The sequence below is a fragment of the Nanorana parkeri genome, unplaced genomic scaffold (assembly GCF_000935625.1).
Source record: "Nanorana parkeri isolate BGI_ZX_2015 unplaced genomic scaffold, ASM93562v1 scaffold828, whole genome shotgun sequence".
Taxonomy (NCBI): Eukaryota; Metazoa; Chordata; class Amphibia; order Anura; family Dicroglossidae; genus Nanorana; species Nanorana parkeri.
Window position 1 is genome coordinate 706,379 of NW_017307096.1, and position 24,735 is coordinate 731,113.

Genomic DNA, 24,735 nt, shown 5'->3' on the forward strand with positions numbered 1-24,735 from the left:
TGCTTCATCAGCTTCTTTTGGGGGGTCCTAGGTGACATTAGGGGTCTTGGAGACCCCTGATGTCTCCATAAAGAGGACCTGTCACATATTTTGCTATCACATAAGGGGGTTTTATTAGCCCCCGTATGTGATAGCAATAAAGTTTAGTAAAAAAAAAGGAAATAAAATTAAAGTCCCCCCCAAAAAAAATTTTTAAGTTACACATAAAGAATTTAAAAAAAATAAAAAAATGTAAAAGTCCCCACCCATACATACGCGCATGCAAACATGCGTCGGGGGCGCATACGTGCAAAAAAGACGATTGCGCCCATTACACCGCACATGTTACATATCGCCGCGAACGTCGGAGTGAGAGCAATAAGTCTAGGGCCATCAATCACTGATAACACTAAACTGATGAGCGGTAAAAGCTTTTAAAGCGTCGCCTATGGCCAATTTTGGGTATGGTAGTTTTCTGCAATATCGCAGGTGCGCGCAATTTTAAAGCTTGACATGTTTGGTGTCTATTTAACCGACGTGACCCCGACTTTTATATTTTACCGAAAAACTGGATAATAATTGTTTCCTAACATAATGTAAAAAAACTTTTGGTGTCGATTTACCCGATGTGACCCGTTCAAAATTTTCGGTACTTTTTGAAAATTATACAGTAAAAAAAAAAACCCCAGTGGTGATTAAATACCACCAAAATAAAGCTCTGTCTGTCCCCAAAAAATGGTATAAAATTCATTTCAGTACAGCGTTGCATGACGGAATAAACGTCAGTCAAAGTATCGCAGCGCTGAACACTGAAAAATGGCCTGGACAGGAAGGGGTTCTAAACACCTGGTCTTGAAGTGGTTAAACCCAGATCAGGGTCCTCAAAGCATTTGCCAAACTGAAATGCTAATTTTTATATCTTTTCTATTTGGGTTTGTCAAGCAGCTCTGCCTCCCTGGTAATAAATGAGTACTTTTCCCACTAGTTTTCAGTATTATTAGGCCTGTTTTGTAGTAAAATACAAAAGCCAGTAAAAACATTTCTGTATGAAGTATTCTCCACTGGTTGTTGGGATAATTTCTGTTCAGTTTGCAAAACATGTGATGCAAACATTTCAAACTTTAAAAAGGTTGGGAACCTTATCTGTAGTAGTTTTAAATTGTCACTGAAACAACTGTTCATAATACATTTATGAACAAATGCCACTTTTCTCTATAATAGTATGAGAAAATTGTTCTGGGAATTTGAAAATCATTTTTTGCGGTAGATAAAAAGAACATAATTGCTTACATTTCAGGCTCCTTTCTTTGTTTGGTATGTAATTTCTGACTTTTCTTAACCACTTAAAGCTTTTACCAATCATCAGTTTAGTGAATAATGAATAATTTATCCGTGAATAATAGCCCTAGAATTATTGTTCACACTCTGACGTTCGCGGTGATATGTAACATGTGCGGTGTAATAGGCACAACTGTCGTTTTTGCACGCATGCGCACCAGACACATGTTTGCGTTTGTGTATGTCGGGCTGGGGATGTTAAACTAGTTTGTATTTTTTTAATTCTTTTTTGTGTGACTTTAATTATTTTTTGCAACTTTTTTTTTTTTTCACTTAACTTTATTGTTATAACATAGGGGGCTAAGAAGCCCCCTATGTTATAGCAAAGAGGATGTGACAGATCCTCTTTATGGAGACATCAGGGGACATCAGCTCCCGCTCCAGGCCCGCCCCTGCAAATAGTCCAGGCCGAGCTAACCCGAATCGTGGCTGGAGCATGCCATCCTGAATAGCGGCCAGGCCGAGCCCACCTGAATTGCTGCCGAGCTGACCCGACCGCCTGTAGCCTGCACTGACCACCTGAGAGCCTGCACTGGCCCCCTGAGAGCTGCACTGGCCATCTGAGAACCTGAACAGCCTCCTAAGAGCCTTCACAGCCACCCTAAACTCCACACAGCTCTCCTGAGACCCTGGAGACATCAGGCTGTGAACCCGGAGCAACACATAGTATGTAGCTTCATATTATTCTGCATTGCTGTATAGTATTGCTGGGATTTGTAGTCCTCCATGGCTGATAAGTATAATTCTGCAGTGCTTTACAATGTATTGCTGGGATTTGTAGTCCTCTATAGCGACCAGGCAGCCACGGCCCTCTATTTAGGAATATCAGAGACCTATCTGATATGCCTGAGCAGAAAGCTGCATCTGCTGCGGTCGCAGCCGACCAGTCTCACTGACCGGCTGGAGCACGCGCTGACCACCTGAGAGCCCGCACTGACCACTGGTGCCCACACTGACCACCTCAGGGCCCGCAATTACCCCCTGAGAGCCCACACTGACCACCTGGGAGTCTTTACTGGCCCCCTGAGAGCAGCACTGGCCACCTAAGAACCTTAACAGCCTCCTGAGAGCTTGCACAGCCCCTCTAAACAGTGCACAACTCTCCCGAGACCCTGGAGACATCAGGCTGCAAACCGGGAGCAACACAGAGTATGGAGCTTCATATTATTCTGCATTGCTACATAAAGTATTGCTAGAATTTGTAGTCATCTATAGGTGATGGTATTATTCTGCAGTGCTTTACAATGTATTGCTGGGATTTGTAGTCCTCTACAGCTGATGGTATTATTCTGGAGTGCGTTACAATTTATTGCTGGGATTTGTAGTCCTCTATAGTTGTATTATTCTGCATTGCTGTAAAAAAATTTGCAGGGATTTGTAGTCCTCTCTGTTGGCTGTATTCTGCATTGCTGTATAATGTATTGTTAAGATTTGTGGATCCTCTACAGCTTGGAATAAGTGGCAGATCTAACAGGGTCGCAGCTGCAACCGGGCCTTGGGCCTCTACTACTGACTCCAAGCTGTAAAGATACTACAAATCACAGCCTGGACAGGAGGACATTTCCATAAAAAGGCCCACCAAAATCCTCAGCACCAGGCCAGTGATGCTCTTAATCCAGCCATGACCAGAAGGGTAGCTTATATAAAGTTATAGCCAAAAAAGGTCAGCCACCCTGCACATCTGGGGTCATATACAACCATTTCACTTATAAATATCATGTCAAAATAATCTGTAAAATGATAACTAACAGAACATTCTGGGGAACATTCTACCAGGCCTTGTTTATCCTGCACAAGTGGACTTCATTAAAGGCTGTGCCATAGTCACTAATATGCCACATGGGATGGTTTGGCTGGCAGGGGGCTTGAGGTACTCCAACTTCCTGCTAGAATCTGCTGCAACTTTATCTTGGAGGCTGAAATCTGTTTTACACAGCAAACTGCCAGCCCTCGCTCTCATGCTTCATGCAAATACAGTTTCTCTGAATGATTTTATAGCATGGTGGGAGGTCCACAAAAAGATGAAGCTCTCATCTCACATTTTACCACACTACCAAACCTAAAACCTTTCAGGACTTTGTGTCTGAATACCTTCATTTAAAATATATTCCTTTCTTTATGAAAAGAAGGCTGTAGTATGAAGTTGCGTATGTCTTACAATATATCTTCTAAAATCTTGTTATGGAGGTTCCTAGGTATTTTAATACAAATGTTGCAAATTATGTGAAATTCAACTTTACTTGTGTTTACATATATTTTCAGGTTATGGGATTGGTCTTCCTCCAAACTCTCCTCTAACTTCAAATATATCAGAATTAATCAGCCAGTATAAATCAAGTGGATATATGGATACGCTTCATGACAAGTGGTATAAAGTGGTGCCTTGCGGAAAGAGAAGCTTTGCTGTCACGGAGGTATGTGAAATTAGTGTTAACACTTTTTAACTTACATTTTCAGGGTGGGAAAAAACACTTGCTTTAAAGAGCACACCATAAAGGTATCTGTGTATTGATCATACTTATGAGATGATCAATAGAAACCTTGACTATTGCCAATTTTAATACCTTTCTTTAAAGATGTAACCCCTAGTTAGGAATCTACCAATTTGAAGCATGCAGAAATCAATGGGATAATAAAAGGGAACATCAACATGAGAATGCATTTCACTAGCCAAAGCTGCCTATAAATGACCACATGTTCTTTAGTAATATGACCTGTCTTAGAATGACTAGTGATTTTAGATTAGTGTACGATAAGAAATGAACAATAGAACGTACTCCTGAGTAGTTGTCAGCATCAGAGGTTTTCAAACGAGCTTGATACTCTTTGCAGCCAGTAAGTAAACATTTTGGACTCTTAGAAAAAGCCCCCACATAATGATTAAATGCATTGCAGTGAATTGTTAGAAGATTCACTGACTGACAATGTGCAGTGCTTGCTCCAAATATTTCCCATACAGTATCGCAATTCAGATATCTGCCTTTGTTTGCCAACTTATACTGGCTATATATTAGGCATATATGTTTACTTTCCATGTAAATGTTAGTGATAAACAAACTGATCTAGTAGATAAAAATCCAACCTGGTTAATAGATAACGACCATGGATAGGGAATATAATGCAATACTTACTGCAAATAAATTAAAATGAACAGCGATATTCTACTGAAACCAGAGTATACAAGTGGGGCAAGGTTTTTTTTTTGTTTTTTTTTTGTTTTTTTTCTCTCTTTCTTTCTCTATCTATCTATACATCTATCTATCTATACATCTATCTATACATATACATATACATCTATCTATACATATACATATACATCTATCTATACATATACATATACATCTATCTATACATATACATCTATCTATACATATACATCTATCTATACATATACATCTATCTATACATATACATCTATCTATACATATACATCTATCTATACATATACATCTATCTATACATATACATATACATATATATATACATATACATATACATATACATCTATCTATACATATACATATACATCTATCTATACATATACATATACATCTATCTATACATATACATATACATTTCAATTGATTATATTTAAAATTGCACATCTTAAAATATGAACTATGAAGTAAAATCTACCTCATTGTGTGTAATGTATGTAGTCGCGGTTGCTAAAAGGTATAATTGTTAAAATAGCTGATACATTTCTCTTCCCCTAACAAGGGCAAAGAGGTGTCCAGGGACCACACTGTTCTGCTAATTAGACCCAGTCAGTATAGTATAATTCCACATGGGCATTTAGAAGATTGCCATTTCCACAGTGAGGTTTTTATTCTCTTAAGTGGTTTTACTCTATTTTCTTTTTTTAACTCTTATTATTTTAGTAAGTTGCCTTATGCTATAATATTGCTTTTTCCTTTTTATATGCTTTGCTAATTTAGGAACAATTAGAAAAAATACAGTTTACAACATGTAGCACATTATATAGTTCCCATAGTCTGCATTTAAAAAGCCAACAAATGACTACCACACATGAATGTATAGACTATTAACCGGTCCACCAACTTTGCAGATCAGCCCATTTGTCCATTTAAAAAAATCCTGGAGTTTGCTGTTACTATCATTAAATATATCCCATTTAAAATTCCCTATGTGTCTCAGCTCACATACAGTGTATAGCATAATACTTATATTTGGGACTGCTGCCCTTCTTGAGATGCTCTTTGGTTACTGGATTATTTTCCAAGCAAATTATCAATATAAAAAAATATGCTTCAAGTGGTTTAACATACTTTTTCATCCCACAAAACTGTTTTTTTTTTATTGTATAGTCCTCAGCCATCAGATTTCACATCAAATCTTGTTTCATCTTTATTTTATTGGTTGAAGCCTGACATAATATCTGAAACAATGACAGTTTTAGTCCCTGTAATAATAAACACAACTTTTATGTCTAATGATATCAGTGATTGGTTATTTTTGCATAACTAAAATAATCTTTTGGGACATTATATCACAGAAATTACTGCGCTGGGAATGCGTGCCTAACTACCTGATTGGACCAGCCGCAACAATGTGTATAGGTGAACAAATGTAAAGCAAATATGTTGCGCTCGGTCTATGTGAACCAACTGCACACTAAAGTGTTAATAAACAAATCTGTGTAAAATTACAACAATCCGTGTGAAAAAATTGATGCAAGTGGATTATTTACATATGACTAGAAGGTTCAACACACAAACATAATAAGAATAATAAAAATCAACACTGGAACCTTCAGAATTAGTGCCAGTGATCAACCTCATTGTTTCGGCATGTATATTTTAAACACGTGAACCTCTGGCTAGCGGTGTAGTAAAACAACACAGAAAACTAAAATTTAAATCGTGATATTAATTCAAGCTGTGAACAAACTTTGAAAAGGAAGGAGGGGCTCTGTGGTGGCCCTCCAATACTCAAAAAAAAAAAAAAAACTTAAAAACGTGCAAATAAATCAAAACTCTAAAATAATAACAGCAAAGAAACTGACATTTCATGGGGCATGTATCATTACATGCATAACCAACGAACAGCACTTTAAGAAAGGGCAACTTCCTTCTCTCAGTGACACTTGATCAATCTGTCCGGCAGTCCTCCAAACATTCACTGACAATTCCCCAAGAGAGGCTCCTTGTTAAAGAGGTCTTTTAAAGTTCTGGTTTTCCAACCCCTTCTAATGTCTCCTTGCAAGTACCGGCGTGGGTCTCTCCTTCTCCTTCGGTCACCTGATCCCTCGCCGCCCGGAATGGCGGCGTTCACCTAATGGTGTCCCCCAGGGAAAAATTGTGCCTCTTAGTCAAATGTATTTAGTGTGCGCAAAATAGAATTAGAGGTATTGGTGTGTAATGTCTATATGCGCACACTAAATACATTTGACTTATTCGATTTAATACATTGGATACACCTGTGGAATTCCCGTACAGTAGAGCTATGCATTACTAAGAGGCACGAGCTCCTACAGTTATACATTATACATTTACCATTGTCTCCTATTGGGATATAGCCCAGTTGGAGCTTATTCTGTACCAGAATAATCTTTTGGGACAGCTTCTTTAGTTTGATTCTTAGTAACATTTTCTTAGAATATGAATGAAAATTCTAGGCAATTTTCCATTAACCAGGATCTTTGCAACCAGTAAATACTGGGATTTACTGTCCACCATTAAAGCATTAAATGAACATAGCCACAGAAAATAAAGAATGGTTTGAAAATATACTTTAAAAGCTCCCCACCATGAAAAATGATATTCTTGATCAGAGTTTACCTTTGGGCAGCTACCACAGAGTTAAGTCTCCGGTGTTTAATGTGTATCATAAATCAGTGCTCTCATTTCTAGAACCAGTAGAGAACTTGATGAAATTTCACATAATTAGGTCGAAGTGAAATGGACTAGATAGAATTACAAATCCTGTGGTTCCACTGAGGTCTGGATATTATATTTCATCTTTTTCCCCCAATGAGATTTTTTTTTACATACTTGTGTTTGATCTTTTTTCTTACTTGATGTAGGTAAGAAGATCTAAAATGGATGTGCTGTTTCAAAAAAATAAATAAAATTTGGGACATAGCTGTCTTTCACAATGAAAAGTAATATCCCATGAGATCTTGACAGACAAATGCAGTCTGTCTTCTGATTCAGTGTGTAAGGATTAGTCATGCAGTAACAAAGATAGATTAAATCTGAGGAAATTGTTTTGAAGGAACACTTCATCAGTTCACCAAGCTGCTTAATTTAATATTTTAAAGTACATGTCTTTATAACGAGTTTAAGGACAGAAGAAGATCTGTTTTCCAAGGCTCAAATGTTATATAGCATATGCTTTACATAATGATGAAATACTTTAATATCTCAAATCTATATTAGAATCCCCCTAACTATAATAAATATAAACTTCTGCAAATGTAACTATGATTTCCTTAAATGAAACAGGAAAACGAAAATTGATTACTAAGGGTAAGAGTAAGGGTGTATTTTATAAATAGCTGTACTTAGGATGTGCTTCAAACTACCACTACTGTACAGTTCTACAGTAAAGGGTGCTAATCCAAGTAATATATTGTAGAGGTGGTTTATTTTCTTTTATTTATGGCTGAGCAGAATCTGCCTCCCACCAATCCCTCATGACATCATATTTATCATTGTTTCTCTCTGGAGTAGGAAAATAAAATGGTACACTAAAACATAAGTCATCACTACTGTCTCCTAAGTCAACTTTAGATGAACTTATTGTAAGGATTTGGACAAAGTATGTATATTCCTGCCATACAGCCTCCAATTCCCAGAGGGAAATGGGAAATGCTTCATTTTTATATTGTGTATTGTGTATTGTGTCTACATTGTAAATAGGCATACATATGTATATATTTACTTTAAAAATCAGTATGGTTAGATATATGGTATTAGACTTTTCTAAAAAGAAAAGAGGACCAATGTTTCCTTAAAAAAATATATGGGAATAAAAATAATAATAATAATAATAATAATTTGCATGTAGCATGCAATTGTATTATATGGCTGTTAAAGCCTTAAAATATAATCCTGACTGTTATAAAATAATAGATGAATTTTCGGACTATCCAGAAACAAAATATATTTAAATAGTAATTAGAAGTGTTCTTTTGACAACATGTATCAGGAAGTATGTATTCTGTTTGTAAGTTATTTTAAGCTTGATTGCTGACAATCTTCAGTATTTGGTACAGAAATAGTTTTAGTTTTGGAGTGGGGAAGGATTAGAAGCCATGTCCTGGTTTATACCGCTATCCATGAGACAGATTTTCCACCCACATATACAGTAGGTATCAGTAGAATGTTTAGTCTACACTATTATGATGTTCCTAGCAAAGTAATATTACTGAAAGATTCCTATTTTCTACCAATCTGTGTTAAACATTCCCTTATATGTAACAGGACCCTAAATACTTCTATTTAAAAAGGAACAAACGATCCAGCCCTCTGCCTCTTTCATGTCATTAACCCCTCCACAACACTGTCTGTTAAACAACCCTCCCGATGGGAGCACATCTGTATTATTGCTGCCAAGAAGGCCATCCTGTTGAACTGGTTGTCATCTGCCCCTCCTTCTCTAACCACCCTGAAATAATTCCTTCATAAACTGGTGTCCCTGGAGAAACTCGATGTTCAGTATAGCTGCTCACACACTGACAGATTTTTTGCCACCTGGACCCCATTTCTAACATGGGAATTGTCTTTTGAGCCAACTTACAGAAGTGATGTCTCTATTTAAAGATAGGGAGTGGTACCATAAGGCGAAATTAACTGCATCTCTTGGACCTCTGGATGTCCTCTGACGTTCCACTATGAGATATAAACTGGACTAACCCATGCTATACTCTTCTTACCCCTAGCAGTCAGACTTACCTGAATGATGCTCTAGGGTTTCAGTAGTGATTGTGATGCTTGATGCTATGCTTATTATTTTGTTGTTGTTTACTTGCATAAACTCTCTACAATTTCTTATTACTGTACACTTGTAATAACTGTGGCAAATGTTACCTGTTTTTGTAACGTTGGAAAACTTTCAATAAAAATGACATGCAAAAAAAAAGGAACAAAAAATGATTACTGAAGAAGTCAAAATGGTAGCCACAAACAGAGGGGCAACATACAATAAAATCATGGCAGAGGCTCTCACCAGTTACCTCTCTATCAAAAGTTAAACATCTAAAACCATGTAGTTTTTTACTAACACAAATGCTCTTTGCTAACTGAGACTTTTCTAGGTATGTGAGATGAAAGTGACACACATTTCCCATTTATTGGCACAATTTCACCCGACTCCCTCGGTCAGTTGATATGCTCACATGGCTTCTAATACCATCTCTATGCTGATGACACTCAAATGTATCTCTCCACTCCACAACTCACCTTTTCAGTGTCATTGCATATCACTAATTTACTAACTGACATATCAGTCTGGATGTTACAACACATCTTAAAGCTCAATCTTTCAAAAACTGAGCTCATGATATTCTGTTCCCCCCCGTGGATCCTCCCCCAACTTTTTGATCAGGATTGATAACACAGCTATTCATCCCTTCCCCAATGCCAAGGTGCAAGGTGTCATCCTTGACTTGGACCTCACCTTTCTGCCCCACATCCAATCATTATCCAAATCCGGCCATCTTCAACTGTGTAACATCTCCAAAATACGCCCCTCCATCTCCAATGAAACCACAAAGCTACTCATCCACTCACTTGTTATCGCTCGTCTTGACTATTGTAACTCCCTCCTCATTGGCCTACCCTGCACAGGCTATCCCCTCCTCAGTCTATCATGAATGCTGCTGCCAGACTTATCCACCTAACCAACCACTCAGTATATGCAACCCCCTTTGTCAATCCCTCCACTGGCTTCCAATTGCCCAAAGGATAACATTCATAATATTAACCACTTACAAAGCCATCCACGGCTTTGCCCCAGGGTACATCTCCAACCTTGTATCAAAGTATCACGCTAACCGTCCTCTCTGCTCTTCCCAAGACCTCCTGCTCTCTAGCTCCCTAGTCAGCTCCTCCCATGCTCACCTCCATGACGGCTCTATAGTCTCTCCCATTCTTTGGAACTCCTTACCCCAACCTGTCCATCTATCGCCTGCTCTGCCTGCCTTTAGGAGATCACTAAATACTCATCTCTTCAGGGAAACCTTTCCTGCCTAAAACTAACTGCTGAACTATCTCTTTCTCAAACAATTCATCCCCACACAGCTACCTCCTCATGTATCACTTGACCCTCCCTCTTAGATTGTAAGCTCTGATGGGCACGGCCCTCCTTACCATTGTGTCTTGAATTGTATTGTAATTGTAATGTTTTCCTTATATTGTAAAGCGCTGAGCAAACTGTTGGCGCTATATAAGTTCTGTATAATAATACCAATGTTGTTACCTGCGAGTGCACCAGATCATGTCTTCATCCAAGACTTCACAGGCATCTCTAAATGTGAAGAGCCTGAGCAGTTCAGCAGTTGAACTTCCATTAATACAAGAAGATTTAATACAAGAAGCCTAGAAATTACATAATTGGTTAACAAGCAGTCATTACAACTTAAAATAACAGGGATCATATCCTTAAATGCTCAATATCAAAATAAGATGTCATTATTAATTTACTACACATTGTGATTATATTTTAACCACTGAATTTACTCATGTATTCATTCTATCCCTTTCTACTCTATATAAACACAATAGAAAATAGTTAATGAAACATGTATTTTTAACTTTATGTATGTGCTGATATAAGTTTGTTATATTGAACTGTGATTTATATTTTAAAATGTAGACTTCTTGCCATCTAATTTACTTTGAAAGCCTTTGGCTCGAATAATTTAATATTCAGGCAAGATAAATTCTGTCCAGCTGCAGAAAATAAAACAGCACTATCACTATTATGTTAATTGATTTTTCATGCATATTACTTTCCCAGACTCTGCAAATGGGCATCAAACACTTCTCAGGGCTGTTTGTCATGCTCTGTATAGGAATTGGTGTATCCATTCTCACCACTATTGGAGAACATATTGTATTCAGATTGGTTCTTCCAAGGATTAAAAAGAAATCCAAGTTGAAGTACTGGCTTCATACTAGTCAGGTATGTATATGCTTATCTTTTTTGCTTTTATGATGTGTTAATATTTAATAAAGTTGTCTAAATATTTTTTTAGACTTAGAAGTGGCAAAAATATTTTCTTTTTGTAATACAAAAAAAACAGGTAATAGCTTTGGACAAAAAAACCCTAAGCTCTATCTATCTCTATCTATCACCTGTTTGCTTATTATGATAATAGTATAATGATTATGCGCACAGTGTGGTTGCCTACAATAGCCAACCATGTTTCAGTCATTGTCAAATGACCCTTACATCACTACTGTGTCCTGCAGTGACTAGGGGTCAGCAGTAGGAACCACAGGGGCATACTTTCTATTCAAAGTTGTATAGTATCAGTGCCAGATGCTCTGCTGCAGAGTGAAGTTTCAGCAAATGAGCTGCCAGTCAGGTAAGTATCTCTGTACAGGATAGTGCCATTGTAATTTTATGAACTCTCTGATGGGGTCACTTTAGAAATTAGTAACTGATTAGATTCCATGTTGATTGTACAGTATGTGCTTGTGAAACCTGGCTTCATATGAGAATGTAAATACAGTAATACCTTGGTTTAAGAGCATAATTCGTTCCGGAAGCATGCTTGTAATCCAAAGCGCTTGTATATCAAAGCGAATTTCCCCATAGGAAATAATGGAAATTCACATGATTCGTTCCACAACCCCAAAATATTCATATAAAAATGATTACAATACTGTACTGTAATATTATACTGTACAAAATATAAAGAAAAATAAACCAAATACCTGTACCTTCGTGGCTGGTGTGAGGGGGACAAGAGAGAGTAGGATTATTGTGTAGGACGACTTTCACCATCACTAACGGAATCACTGCTATCTCTTGACTCAATAGAATATTTTTCATTTTGTGAAACCTTAACAAGGAATCTATCCAATGTGACATTGCATTGTCGTTAAACAGACTCATCGCTCGCACTGCTACAGCCTTATTCAGGTGGTGCTTTTCTATAACATTTTGCTCTTATTGCAAGACATTGCTTGTATATCAAGGCAAAATTTTTCAGAAATGTTTGCTTGTCTTGCAAAACGCTCTCAAACCAAGTTACTTGTAAACCAAGGTATTACTGTACTGGTTATATTTGTGTTAAAACATGGTTCCTTATGACTTGACTTTTATGGCTGGCTTTGGGTTAATCTTTATGGGTTCCTAATTGTCAGTGTTATATTTGTGTTATTCATACTGAAAAACTGAATAAAACAACAACCAAAATAAGAAGCAGGTCAATCCTAGTCCATCAGGGTACCCTGTTCTCTAACAATATTTGCTGAGTAGAGAGATGTGATTGCTACTGCCTCGTAAAATGGTTATAGCATTTGCTCAGAAGTCAGTTTAATTCTGTCATATTGCTCAATAACTTTTAGAACAGCTACTGCCATGAATGTAGTACCTGAATACCTGGATAGTTACTCTGTTTAACTGCTATGATACATTAACCACTATCATCTCATGCTACTTAGTGATTTAAATTGAAACTTTAATTCTGTAAACAAATATTAATCTGTACGTGTGCCACTGAACAGATTTACAATATAGGAAATGAATCTACAGCTGGTTCCATAGAGTGCTTTCTGTACTCTTGACAAAGGTTACTAGACTTCTTTGCATAATACTTGTAGTATCTAAATGAAGAGCACCCAGCTTGTTGTTTCAGGTGTTTTTTACACATTCAGGAAGCCAATTTAATAATTACTTTTGAGAACATTCTAGTGATACAAATGGATGCTTTAGACAATTTCCTCAATCTGCAATTCTGGCCTGATTGCTGTGGAAATATGGCAATTAAGAGACATAGCCCTTCAGTTGCTAGATTTAATTTATAATGATATTCTTTGGTATTGATCCATCCATAACAAAGTCATGCCCAACAGCATTTGCTGCATGCATGGGGACCATAGCTAATATTTAATGTATATGCTTATTGTTTCTTTAAAAAAAAAAAAAAAAGAAACAATAGAAAAAGAAATTACCTTTTCTTAAGAGAAGTCCTGGTTGCCTTAAAGTTATATTGATGTACTTTTTCTAATTTGTACTGCACAGATGTAATTATATTGCAAATGAGTCACTTGTCATCAGGAGGTTAAATACTAATTAGCATGAGATTAAAATCCCCTATGTAGCTTAGCCTCAAATATATTATTTGATCATTTAACACATTGACAGCTGTACGATATCATATCCATGGGATGAAATGCATAGATTGGACATGCTACAACTTTTAACACTGGTACACACAGTAAAGCAGACTGTTCTACCTTTCTTAATTAAACCAATATATTTTATGCCTTGCACTTGTAGCTTTATAAATCAAAAACAGCTCTGTACAATTAGAAACCCATAGACATGTAAACATATAAATACACTATAGGGTGAAAAACCAGTCTACTTGCTCGGGAGTCTTTTCTTTCATTATAGTTGTGTATATGTATCAACCTGAGGAAGGGGTTTGGCTATAGAGAAAAAGTCATACTCTTTCTTCCCCTTCAGTGAATGCACCAGGCAGACTGCCATTAATACACTTACCGTACCTCATTATGTTGAAAACAGGACAAATGTTAACTGAATAAAAAACAAATAACTTGCATCTTCAGAACCCTAAACTAATAACTGATCTAGAACACAGGGACACAACCTTACATGGGTTAACCTGCTATAAAAGGAAAAAAATGCATCCTGATCCTCAGACAACTGTATAAATCACTGGAGCTCCCTAAGTTTAGTGCTGGTGACCAGCACAAATATACATCGATCGGCCATAACATTATGACCATCTGCCTACATCTGTTGAGTAAACGGGGAATAGTTGCGATTTATATTGAATAAGCAATCCTGGACAAACAGCGAGACCTTAATGTGAGTGTGGAGGAAAACTCAGTGGGCTCTGTTAGATCCCATGAAATACCACAATGCCCGAAAACAGCTATGACAAGGCGAGTTGGCGCTGCCTTTAAATAGACATCTGACCCAAAACAAAAACACAGGGGAATTTATCAAAACAGGTGCAGGCAAAAATTGCATCAGCTGTGCATGGCAACGAATCAGCATCTCTCTCATTTTTAAATCTCAACTGAACAAACTGAAGAGATAAGCTGATTGGTTGCCATCAGATTTTGTCTGCTCTAGTTTTGATAAATTCCCCTCAGAGTGTATAATCCCATGTTAGGGGCAGCACAAATAGCATTTATTTCAGAACAAACGGCTGTATTATGAAATGCTGTTCCTATATTTATGATGGCAGCCCCATCACAAGGATAAGGTACTTTAGGCTAACAACCTACAAGTCTCATAGAATATGTATATGAAATTCTAACTGGTATACCCTACTTCAGTAACCAAACACCCACCACTCTGTACTAGACTGTACTATTATAGTTGCTTGAAGTGATTCTGTTGCTAAATACTGTGCATGCAGGTAAACGTGCTCCTTAAGAAAGTATATAAATACATTTCCTGCGTCCTTTACCACTTAATTATGGTGAAAAATTATGCGGCCACACGTGACTGTACCACACTGCGCTCAGTGGTTCCTGCAACCTGCCCCTACATCACTACAGTATGTCAGAGAACACTTTCATTTGTACCTTCAGTTTGCCAACATTTTTTACAGATGCCCAATGATGAACAGCTTTTTTAAAGCTATCATTGCTCATCCCACACACATATCAGTGCTTTCTTTTTGTTCTGAGCACTTTGGAGATTTTTTAAAACATGACATTGTATAACTGTAGTACATCATCTTCAAAAATGGACAAGTATGTTAAATGAACTGATTAATCCTTGATCCATGCTTTATTTATCCAATAACTACACCCAGTGGTTTGTATACCTACTTTGCCGGTAGTATGTCCTATAATGTATAACTGTCCAGTGTAAATAAAAACTTGCTATACTTCTAGTGCTGCAAGATAAATTGATGTAGAGACTATATAAAAAGTAAATTTTTTATACAGACTATATAATAAGTACATTTTTTATACATCTGCAGAATATAACATTGTTTAACAAATGCCCTCCTTTTAAAACAGCGTCTACACAGAGCTTTAAATACATCATTCAATGAAGACAAGTTTCAACAGAAATTACAACGGCTAGAGAAGAGGTAAGCTGCATTTTTTTACTTTGAACTCTAAGGCTTGCATCTGTATAAAGGAATGGCCTAAGCATGTGCAATAGCGCTAAAATTCAAGCATGTCTCCATGTAAGCATATGCGATTCTGCATCAGTGTATTTGTGTTGTACCTCCTGTATGACTAGGGCTTTTTCATACCTCTATGCCCAAACAAAATTTGGTAGTATACATAAATACAGAAATTTTAGTTTGGCAGTCCAGTCAAATTTTCACAGAAGCCCCCGATATACAGAGTGGGTCTAGTGACAGCCAAATCTGACAGGCTCTTAGATACGAAGAGCGAGACTGGCTGTCAAACTGACAGGTAAACCCTTCAAGCTACACTGGTGAGCCAGTGCTGCAAGATTGGGCTGTCATTGGACAGCTAGTCCTTCTCTGTGTATCAGAAGACAGTAGCCCCTTTATGAATGAAGGCTAAAAACAGCCTTTTCAAATTAGTGTTTGTCAGTTCCAACAAACTTAAAAAAATACATATTTTCTTTTCACGAAAGTTGTTCCTTATAACACATTATTAAACCTATTTTAAGGTTGCATCATAAATATTTTTGTATTTTGTATGCTAGTCGCTCATGATGATAAAGCAATGCTCAAATTGTTTTAGCATATTGGCCAGTGGGTACTGCAGACTTTAGCTGTGCACACTGCTGATTGGTTAACTGATTACAGGCACTTCTAAATGCATTAAATACAGTATGAAAACCTTCTGCTCTTAGGATTTAGCTGGCTCAAACTGAGCTGCTAACACTCCAGATGGCTTTCTCAGCACTATTGACTTATATTAATTCATATAAACATTGTAGCACTATTGTATTCTTGATTATTCCTTAAATCCTGTGGTGATGTAAAGTGCTTGGTATATCCATCCTAACTGCTCCTTACTTATCTTAACTCAATATATAAACAGTCATATACTGTACCCATGTGCAATCACCATACATTGCTATGGTATAAATATTCACAATCTAGGAATATAAATACATAAATATGAATGTGCCAATTCTTATTCCACAATGTCAAAAAGTCCACAATAACCACAGTTATGTATGAGTTCTTATCATACTGCATCAAAAAGTCTATAATAATCACAATCTTATGCAATATCACATGTCACTCTCCACAAAAATGCAGTGTATCTTCTGTGCTGTGATTTCCACAACACAAACCCATGGTACGCTTTAGTTTAACCACTTGAACACCAGAATGTTAAACCCCGCTTCCTGGCCAGGCCATTTTTCAGTGTTCAGCGCTGCGGTACTTTGACTGACATTTATACTGTCATGAAACGCTGTACTGAAATTAATTTTATACCATTTTTTGGGGACCGATGGAGCTTTCTTTTGGTGGTATTTAATCGCCACTAGGGTTTTTATTTTTTATTATATAACAAAAAAGTACCCTACATTTCGTTAAAAAAAACTGTTACCCTATGAAATGTTATGAAACATTTATTATAACCCCAATTTTTTGGTAACATATAAAAGACGGGGTCACGTCGGGTAAATAGACACCAAGCATGCAAAGCTTTAAAATTGTGCACGCCCACGAAATCGCAGAAAACGACCACACCCAAAATTGGCCATAGGTGACACTTTAAAAGCTTTTACCTCTCATAAGTTTAGTGTTATCAGTAATTAATGGTCCTAAAATGATTGCTCTCATTCCGACATTCGTGGCGATATGTTTCATATGCGGCACAATAGGCGGAATCATTGTTTTTGCACGTTGGTGCAATCGACACATGTTTGCGTGTGTATGTTGGGTGGGGGCGGGGGACTTAAAAACATTTTTTTTACACTTAACTTTATTGCTATCACATAAGGGACTAATAAATCCCCTATTTGGTAGCCAATCCACATGACAGATCCTCTTTATGGAGACATCAGGGGACTCTAAGAGACCTAATGTCACCTAGGGACCCCCAGAGAAGCTAATATAGCAGAGATTTGCTTCACCAGCCTCTCATCAGTGTTCTGTACCGGAGAGTGACACTGAATGCAGGAAGTGATGTAATATACATTACTTCCTGCATTCGGGGACTGAGAAGAGATAAAAGGGAGATTGTGTACTGATCTCCCTTTGATCTCCACTGACAGCATCACCGTGCCCGTCCCAGCCGCGCCAGGCACAGCGGATCTAGGGACCGGCAGCGGTGGTGGGGTGACGGTGGAGGTACGGGTGGTGCACACCCACAGCTACTGCAAGCGATCATGGGATTTATCTTCTCTTAGTTCCATAATCTCTTATAACCCACATGGGTATGAAAAAATGGTAAACCACATAAAACCATATAAGACTCTTTATTAATAAAAACGTAAAAACACACTCACATAATTAGGTGCAGTCAATTTTGTGTACATAGACCTGTGCCTCAGGCTTGACTAGTTTACAATATCCTAGGGTATCATCTGCCATACTCCAGGATGCAGAAGTCCTCTATCTCTCAAAACTTTTGGGTCTGCTTGTGGTTTAGCTTCGCCCTACGTGCAATGTCAATGACTTCACAAGATGTTACATCAGGGGGTATGTCTAAAGGCATGCTGGAAGCAAGTTCAGATGCAAAATGATTGATGGCAGAGAATGCTAATAGTTGAGAGAGGGGGTCAACAATCCTACAGATCATGGGGAGAAGTGATTGATGACTGATGAAGGTAGTTCAGACAGGAAATGTAGGTGGGCAAAAGAAAGCTGCTGCAGCTTCAAAGGGTTATATTATGGAGATCCAAGTTTACAGGAAACTGAGAGTAATCAGGTTGTTTTTCTCCCAACTGTGGGAAAAAACAGGCAATACTGGAGTTCAGTTTTAAATGCTAATTCCCTGACTGTTTTGGGTCTGTGGTGACTTAGGACAAGTTGTAAAGGAATATAACTCCCATTGTTTAAGTGGCACATGCTTTTGTTGATGTAGGAGCCAGCCAAAGCTGGAAGGTACATATGATTGGGTTTAGTACAGCATAAGACAGCAAAATTAAACAATATTGTAATCTCAGCATTTATTACTATTTTTCTTGTATTTATTATTGATTGTTTTGTTTTTCTTTTGTCTTTTATGTTGTGATATAAGTCCTTAGAGTGTGGATGCATTGGGTTATGTTACTAATGTAACATAAATAATTTATATTCAGAACAGTGTCATAATCCATGGCTTTACTTTAAGTTGGCTTATTGTCTGATTTAAGTTGCAAGTTAATAATTTAAATGCAATTTAAAAATGTAGGTTGGTCATAGACTGGCACATGTCCTGAGAAAAGCAATAGTACATCTGCACATCCTGGAATGCCTAGTGCAGTCATGACCAGCCGTGACCTTCTTTCTGGCTTGCACAGTGAGTGCTAGGAGCACACACTCAATCAGCTGTGCCATAGAAAAACAAACGGGTGGAGTTAGAAAATGACTGTGTCGGATAATGCATGTTTCTGATACATACATATTCACATCCCTGTTTGATTGTTATAATCGATTTCCACATCAGACATTTTGTTTGCAAAGAATAAGATGTGTATGGTCACTCTAACGCTACATTTCTCCAACCTAATGAAACATTTGTTGTATAGGAAATTATTCGTTTACATCACCTAGTTTGATGGCAGCATAATCCTACACAGGCTTTAAAATAGTAAGTGGGGAATATTACAATTCTAATTATTGCAAGTGGTTTCATAAAACCAAATAGTGTTACCAATTTTGGAATAGTGGATGACAACAACATTGGATAGCTACTGGGTACTTTTAAATGCCTGTACAGGTATGAAAAATAAATTAGTCCTAAAGCTTGCTCTCTTTTATTCCAGTATTTATATGAACAAAAGGTAAACTTGTATTCAGGAATTAGGGACAAATGGAAGCTATGAGTGCTGCACCCCATTCTCAGTACAATTAAACAATGACAGTGAATATGTGAATGGCTCTGGTCTTCAAGCTGAAACAAAGCACAGACTGGAAGCATTAACCCCTTCATGACTGAGCTTTTTTTTAGTTTCTGTTCGTAAATGACTGACACACTTTTGACATTTTTGCTGTGTGATTCTTCCACGTCAGTAATATACTTTCTTACAAAGTGCACCCACACATATTATATATTGTTTTTTAGAGGACAGCTAGTGCTACATATTTATATCACATATGTGTGTCTAACGCCTCACTTAGGACAAATAAAATATAAAAAAAGAAGAGGAAAAAACGTTTAAAAAAAACACGTTTTTCCCAGTTTTGATTTGCAGTATTTTTTACAAAACCAGCACAGCTAAAAAAAAAATGCAATAAATACATTTATTTATTTGTCCTTTATTTTTTTACACTTTTTTTTTCTTTACACTTTTCACTATTTTTATTTTTTTTACACTTTTCACTATTTTGTAAAAACTTTTAAAATTTTTATTTTATTTATTTAAATCAAGCAGTCATTGTGAATTATACTCACTATTACTGCTTGATAAATTAATACATTTTTGGTTATTATTAGGCTGTTTCAAACTTCAGAACAGCCTATAATAAGTTAGTGACCCTGATCCTGCAGCAGTTCAGGATTCAGCTGTCACTAAGGTTTTCTTGAACGTTCCAACAACGATCAGAAAACTGAAACATTCTTCTTTCAGGAATAGATACATTATGTATCTATTAATGAAAGTGAAAGAAAAAAAAAAGCCAGTATACCATCCGAGAGAGATATCTCTAGATCTATACGAGCTGTCAGAATGCCGGCTTTTGCCGGCATGTTTGCCTGCTCTGCTTTGACTCTCAGACACCTGATATTAAGGTATCAGGTGTCTGAAAAAGGTTAACCCTTTAATTAATGAATGCCTCTATACTGAGGCATCCATTAATGAATATTAACCGCTGATTCTCAGCGGTTACTAGCCCTCTAATGCAGCAAATAACTTGTCACGTACAGTGTACGTGACGAGTCATTTGGTCCCTTTGTGGCGGGACGTATAGTGTACGTCTCCCGTCACGAAGGGGTTAACAGACAGTGTGAGAGTCTACAGTGCTATTGGAAAAGGCTTGTTGCATGCTAAAAAAGACAAATGCTTCTGGGTGCATCAGATGCCTGTATCCCTGCTACCTGCTATGGTTTCTTTCATCTGGCCCTACATCTCTACTATGTCCTGTTTTAATGTAGGGGCCTGTGTAAAAAACCTCAGAGCACACAGGGGGACCAGACATTCAATGCACCTGGAAGTGTCAGATGCTAAAGATTATCAAGCAAGATGAACTCTTCAGGAGAGTGAAAATTGTAATTTTGGGAGGTGGGAAGGGTAAGCATTAATTATTTTCTTTGCAGGCAGAGATACTTTTTTTAAAGTTGTTTAGTCTAGCAACAGAGGCAAGCAATAAAGATAGCTTGCCTCCTTGTTCTCAGTCTGTGATTGAACAGTTCTGTCTCTGTTCTGATTCAATTAGCGTGTTCCCTGTGAGCATTTGTGCTAGCAGCAGAGCCAAAGTACTGACCCTCCCTCTGCCATTCTAAGGTCTACTGTTCAGCGGATTTACGTGACACTAAACTCTAGACATGTGCGATTCGGTTCGTTCCGAAATTCGTTTTGGACGAATTTTCAGAAATTAGGAGATTCGGATGCATCCGAATTCCGAATTACAGCTAAGACGAATGCAAACGAATCCGAAATTCCTGTTTTCCCGAAATTCGTTATTGGACGAATTTCTTTGCACCATTGACACCATTTTACCTCTACAACAATCAGTAGTTAAATCTTAAAAATGCATTTGAGTATCTTAACTATGAAGATACATGCATCTTATTTGTGTATCACTCAGCTGTAGATCCCCAAATCATCTCTGAATTAGTGCTGATGCTGTCCTTCTGGAGGGTGGCTGCTTTTGTTGTGTGTGTATTGTAAAGTAGCCATCGCATCAAGCTCACTTCTGTGATGGACTATGGCTTTAGTACAAATTAGCCAACTAAACGTGACATTGTAGTCCATCACAGGAGTGAGCTTGGAGCTGTTGTTACCTTACAATACACACAGGGACCATGGGGAACAAAAGAAACCACCCTCCAGAAGGAAGGACAGTGTCAGCACCTTTACAGAGATGATTTGAGGATCTACAGCTGAGTGATACACAGATAAGATACATTTTTGTTAATGCTTCAGGTTCTTGAATGCACTTTTAACTCCTGGGTTTAGTGTCACTTTATAAGAGACTCATGTGAACATACTTACACTAACTGTATTTCAAAATGAATGTTATTATATTTTAATCTAAACAATAAAAGTGTTTTAAAGACAATCATTTCAAGAAACCAGCATTCCACAACTTGCCCCATTACGGTCTTAAACTTTCGGTTCATTCTTTTAGACTTCAGTTAACGTGATAAATAGACTTTTCTTTATTGTAAAGATATGGCTGTTGCCATTACAGTTTCATGAAAGATACACAACAAAAGAAAACAGATCTAACAGATGATTTATTGGTACACACGAGGCAATGTCAATGTATCATGTTATTATGAAGCATGATGAACGGTTTTACCTGTGCTTCATATGCTCCAAGGCATAAGCAAGATACTTAATTTAATTGATGTCCTGGGAAAAAAATATGGTATTTGTCAAAATTTAAATGGAATTCTGACAAACATTTAGGCTGCTTAATGGCTTTTCATGCAGGTTTGAACTGCTACAGCATAAAATAGACTTCAGATAATAAATGTGGTATATTTGGTCTAATGCTATTGTGTTTTTAATGAAAATAAAAGAAACAGCTCAGAATATTCAATGGACAGAAAAATCTCTAAGCTTAGTTAATGTTTTTCACTCTGGCCTTGAACTGTAATAGTAAGCTAAATAAGCTATTTAGATACATTTACCTTTAATGTTTAAAGGAAAAGTATAGAATATTTTGAGTGAACACATATTTCGTGTTATCATAATGTTTATTTAACATCTTTATGGTGTATATAAAGGAAAACTGTCTTGAAGAAAAAGTATCACAGTAACTTCTTTAAAACCCCAAGATTGTTGTTGAAATTCCAAGGACGAAGTGCATGTATATCTGTCAAAAAAAAATGTCAAGGCAACTGGACTTGCTGTATTTTTCTTGAAGATGTTTCACTGGTCATCCAACCAGCTTTCTCAATTTAGAATGACTTGTACAAAATATTATCTGGAAATAAATATGGTAAATGTTGCTCCAATCCGCATAATCTGTTAGTCACAACCATGTGTTTATTGTATTTGCATAATTGGAGTCTAGGAGGTGTTATTAACCTGCCCAGAGAGATGTGTTAACACAGCATTGTATGTGGCTGACAATAGATGTCTCATCCCCCTCCGACCTCTATTCAAGCTTGGCTTCTCCATTTTTACATACATTGCCTCTTTCACAGCTCTTTTAAACCAGTCCTCCTTCCTGTCTAGGATGTGTACTTGACTGTCTTCAAAGGAGTGACCTTTTTCCTTTAGATGTAGGTATACTGCTGAATCCTGACCACCGACATACAATTCTGAGCACTCCTATCTGCACTGAACTGCATACACAATGTTGTTCATCTTGCGTTTTGGCGCTGGGTCTTTTAGGTGAACCAGTGTATTGTTGGGTTTAAAGCAGACAGGGATGTGATGTTTTGTAAAACACCCCAGACAGTTTCTCAGACACCCCAGCTACATATAGGATGACCAAATTCTTCAGTTTGTCATGCTTTTCACAATCACACCAATTTTCTCTGCCCGGTGGAGTAGAGTCCTGATGACTCCCAGTTTGTGATCTAAAGGGTGGTGGGAGTCAAATAGCAGGTACTGGTCCGCGTGTGTTGGTTTTTGGTAGATCTCTATTTCCAGCCTCCTTCCCCCTTTTACTGTTACTCAACAATCCAAAAAAGCCAGTTTGTTGTTTTGCATATCTTCCTGTGTAAACTTTATGTTAGGATCCACTGAGTTGATATGGTCATTGAAAGCCTGTAACTCTTGTTTGTGAATCTTAACCCAAGTGTCATCCACATATCTGAACCAATGACTGGGTGTAATTCCCTTAAAGGTGGTCACGGCCTTGCTTTCTACTTCCTCCATGTACAGGTTCACCACAATAGGTGAAACTGGCGATCCCATAGCACAGCTATGTTTCTGCCTGTAGAACTTGTCCTTGTACTTGAAATAGGTGGTACATAGGCAAAGGTCCGAAAAGGCACACACTTGATCTGGGTTAAGTTCTGGCACTTTGTTACTGTGGATTGAGGCCTCAGTGGCTGAGATAATATCCACTACAGGGATGGTTCTTGGTGTGATTGTGAAATTCAACCCTTTATCAAGGACATCCATCCCGGACTGGGTGAGAACCCTGTCTGAAAGGTTCTTCACCCATTTCTCTTTGTTCTGCAATGTCCCCCTTTCCTCCTTCTGCCTCCAGGTTATTTCCTCCCTAGTATGGCTGTTTTTAGTTCAGGATAACAAAATGGAGAACTTCTTCTTTTGCCTCTCCTTGCAATTAGTGTGCTAAGCTAGCTGTGTATGTACCATAAAGTCTGTTACTGTCCTCCAAGTATCAGCAGGTAGCTGAAAAATTAGGCTCTTGCCTAGCTGATTTATAGTATTTTTTAAGGCATCAACTGTAAAAAGGGTCTGCCATACACGTTCATTTAGCAATTGTTTCTGGGCCTTATGTAGTATCAGCTTGGCTTTGTGACCCTTTACTCTGGAGTCCAAATGTATGCTGCAAGGTACCAACCCCTGTTGTCGGCATCTGAGGTTAAAGCATAGGTGGTTTCTATAGTCTGCCAATTTTCAAGCTGTCATATTTATTCCCAGAGAAAAGCTGGTTGAATGATCAGTGAAACATCTTCAAGAAAAATACAGCATGTCCAGTTGCCTTTACTTATTTGTTTTTTTACAGATATACCATGACCTGAATGAATGAAAACCTTCACAGACGTGCATGTAGCACTGGATCCCATTCGGATCTGTGATGTGGTTGTCTAATAAAAGAATAAAATAACAAAAAATAATAAAAGAACATAGCTTTTTCTGTTGATGCTGGCTTTAGCTCCCCCTCATGCGAAAGCCCAATTTATAGGTGCTCCTGTAGAGAAGCTACAGCACAGCTCTAGCCACACCCTCATTCCTCTCTGTGTTGTGTGTATCCATTTTCTAAACACCTGCACTGAT

General features: G+C 37.5%; 1 protein-coding gene across 1 annotated transcript in view; it reads left to right on the top strand.

Annotated features, from left to right (window-relative positions):
* The window catches only part of GRIN3A (glutamate ionotropic receptor NMDA type subunit 3A), a 264,558-nt gene that overhangs the window by 234,032 nt on the left and 5,791 nt on the right, over nt 1-24,735 (top strand). Inside the window, exons 6-8 of the mRNA XM_018565288.1 lie at nt 3,580-3,731; nt 11,302-11,466; nt 15,522-15,595. Coding sequence (XP_018420790.1) covers nt 3,580-3,731; nt 11,302-11,466; nt 15,522-15,595 — 391 coding nt within the window. The remainder of the gene's footprint in view (nt 1-3,579; nt 3,732-11,301; nt 11,467-15,521; nt 15,596-24,735) is intronic.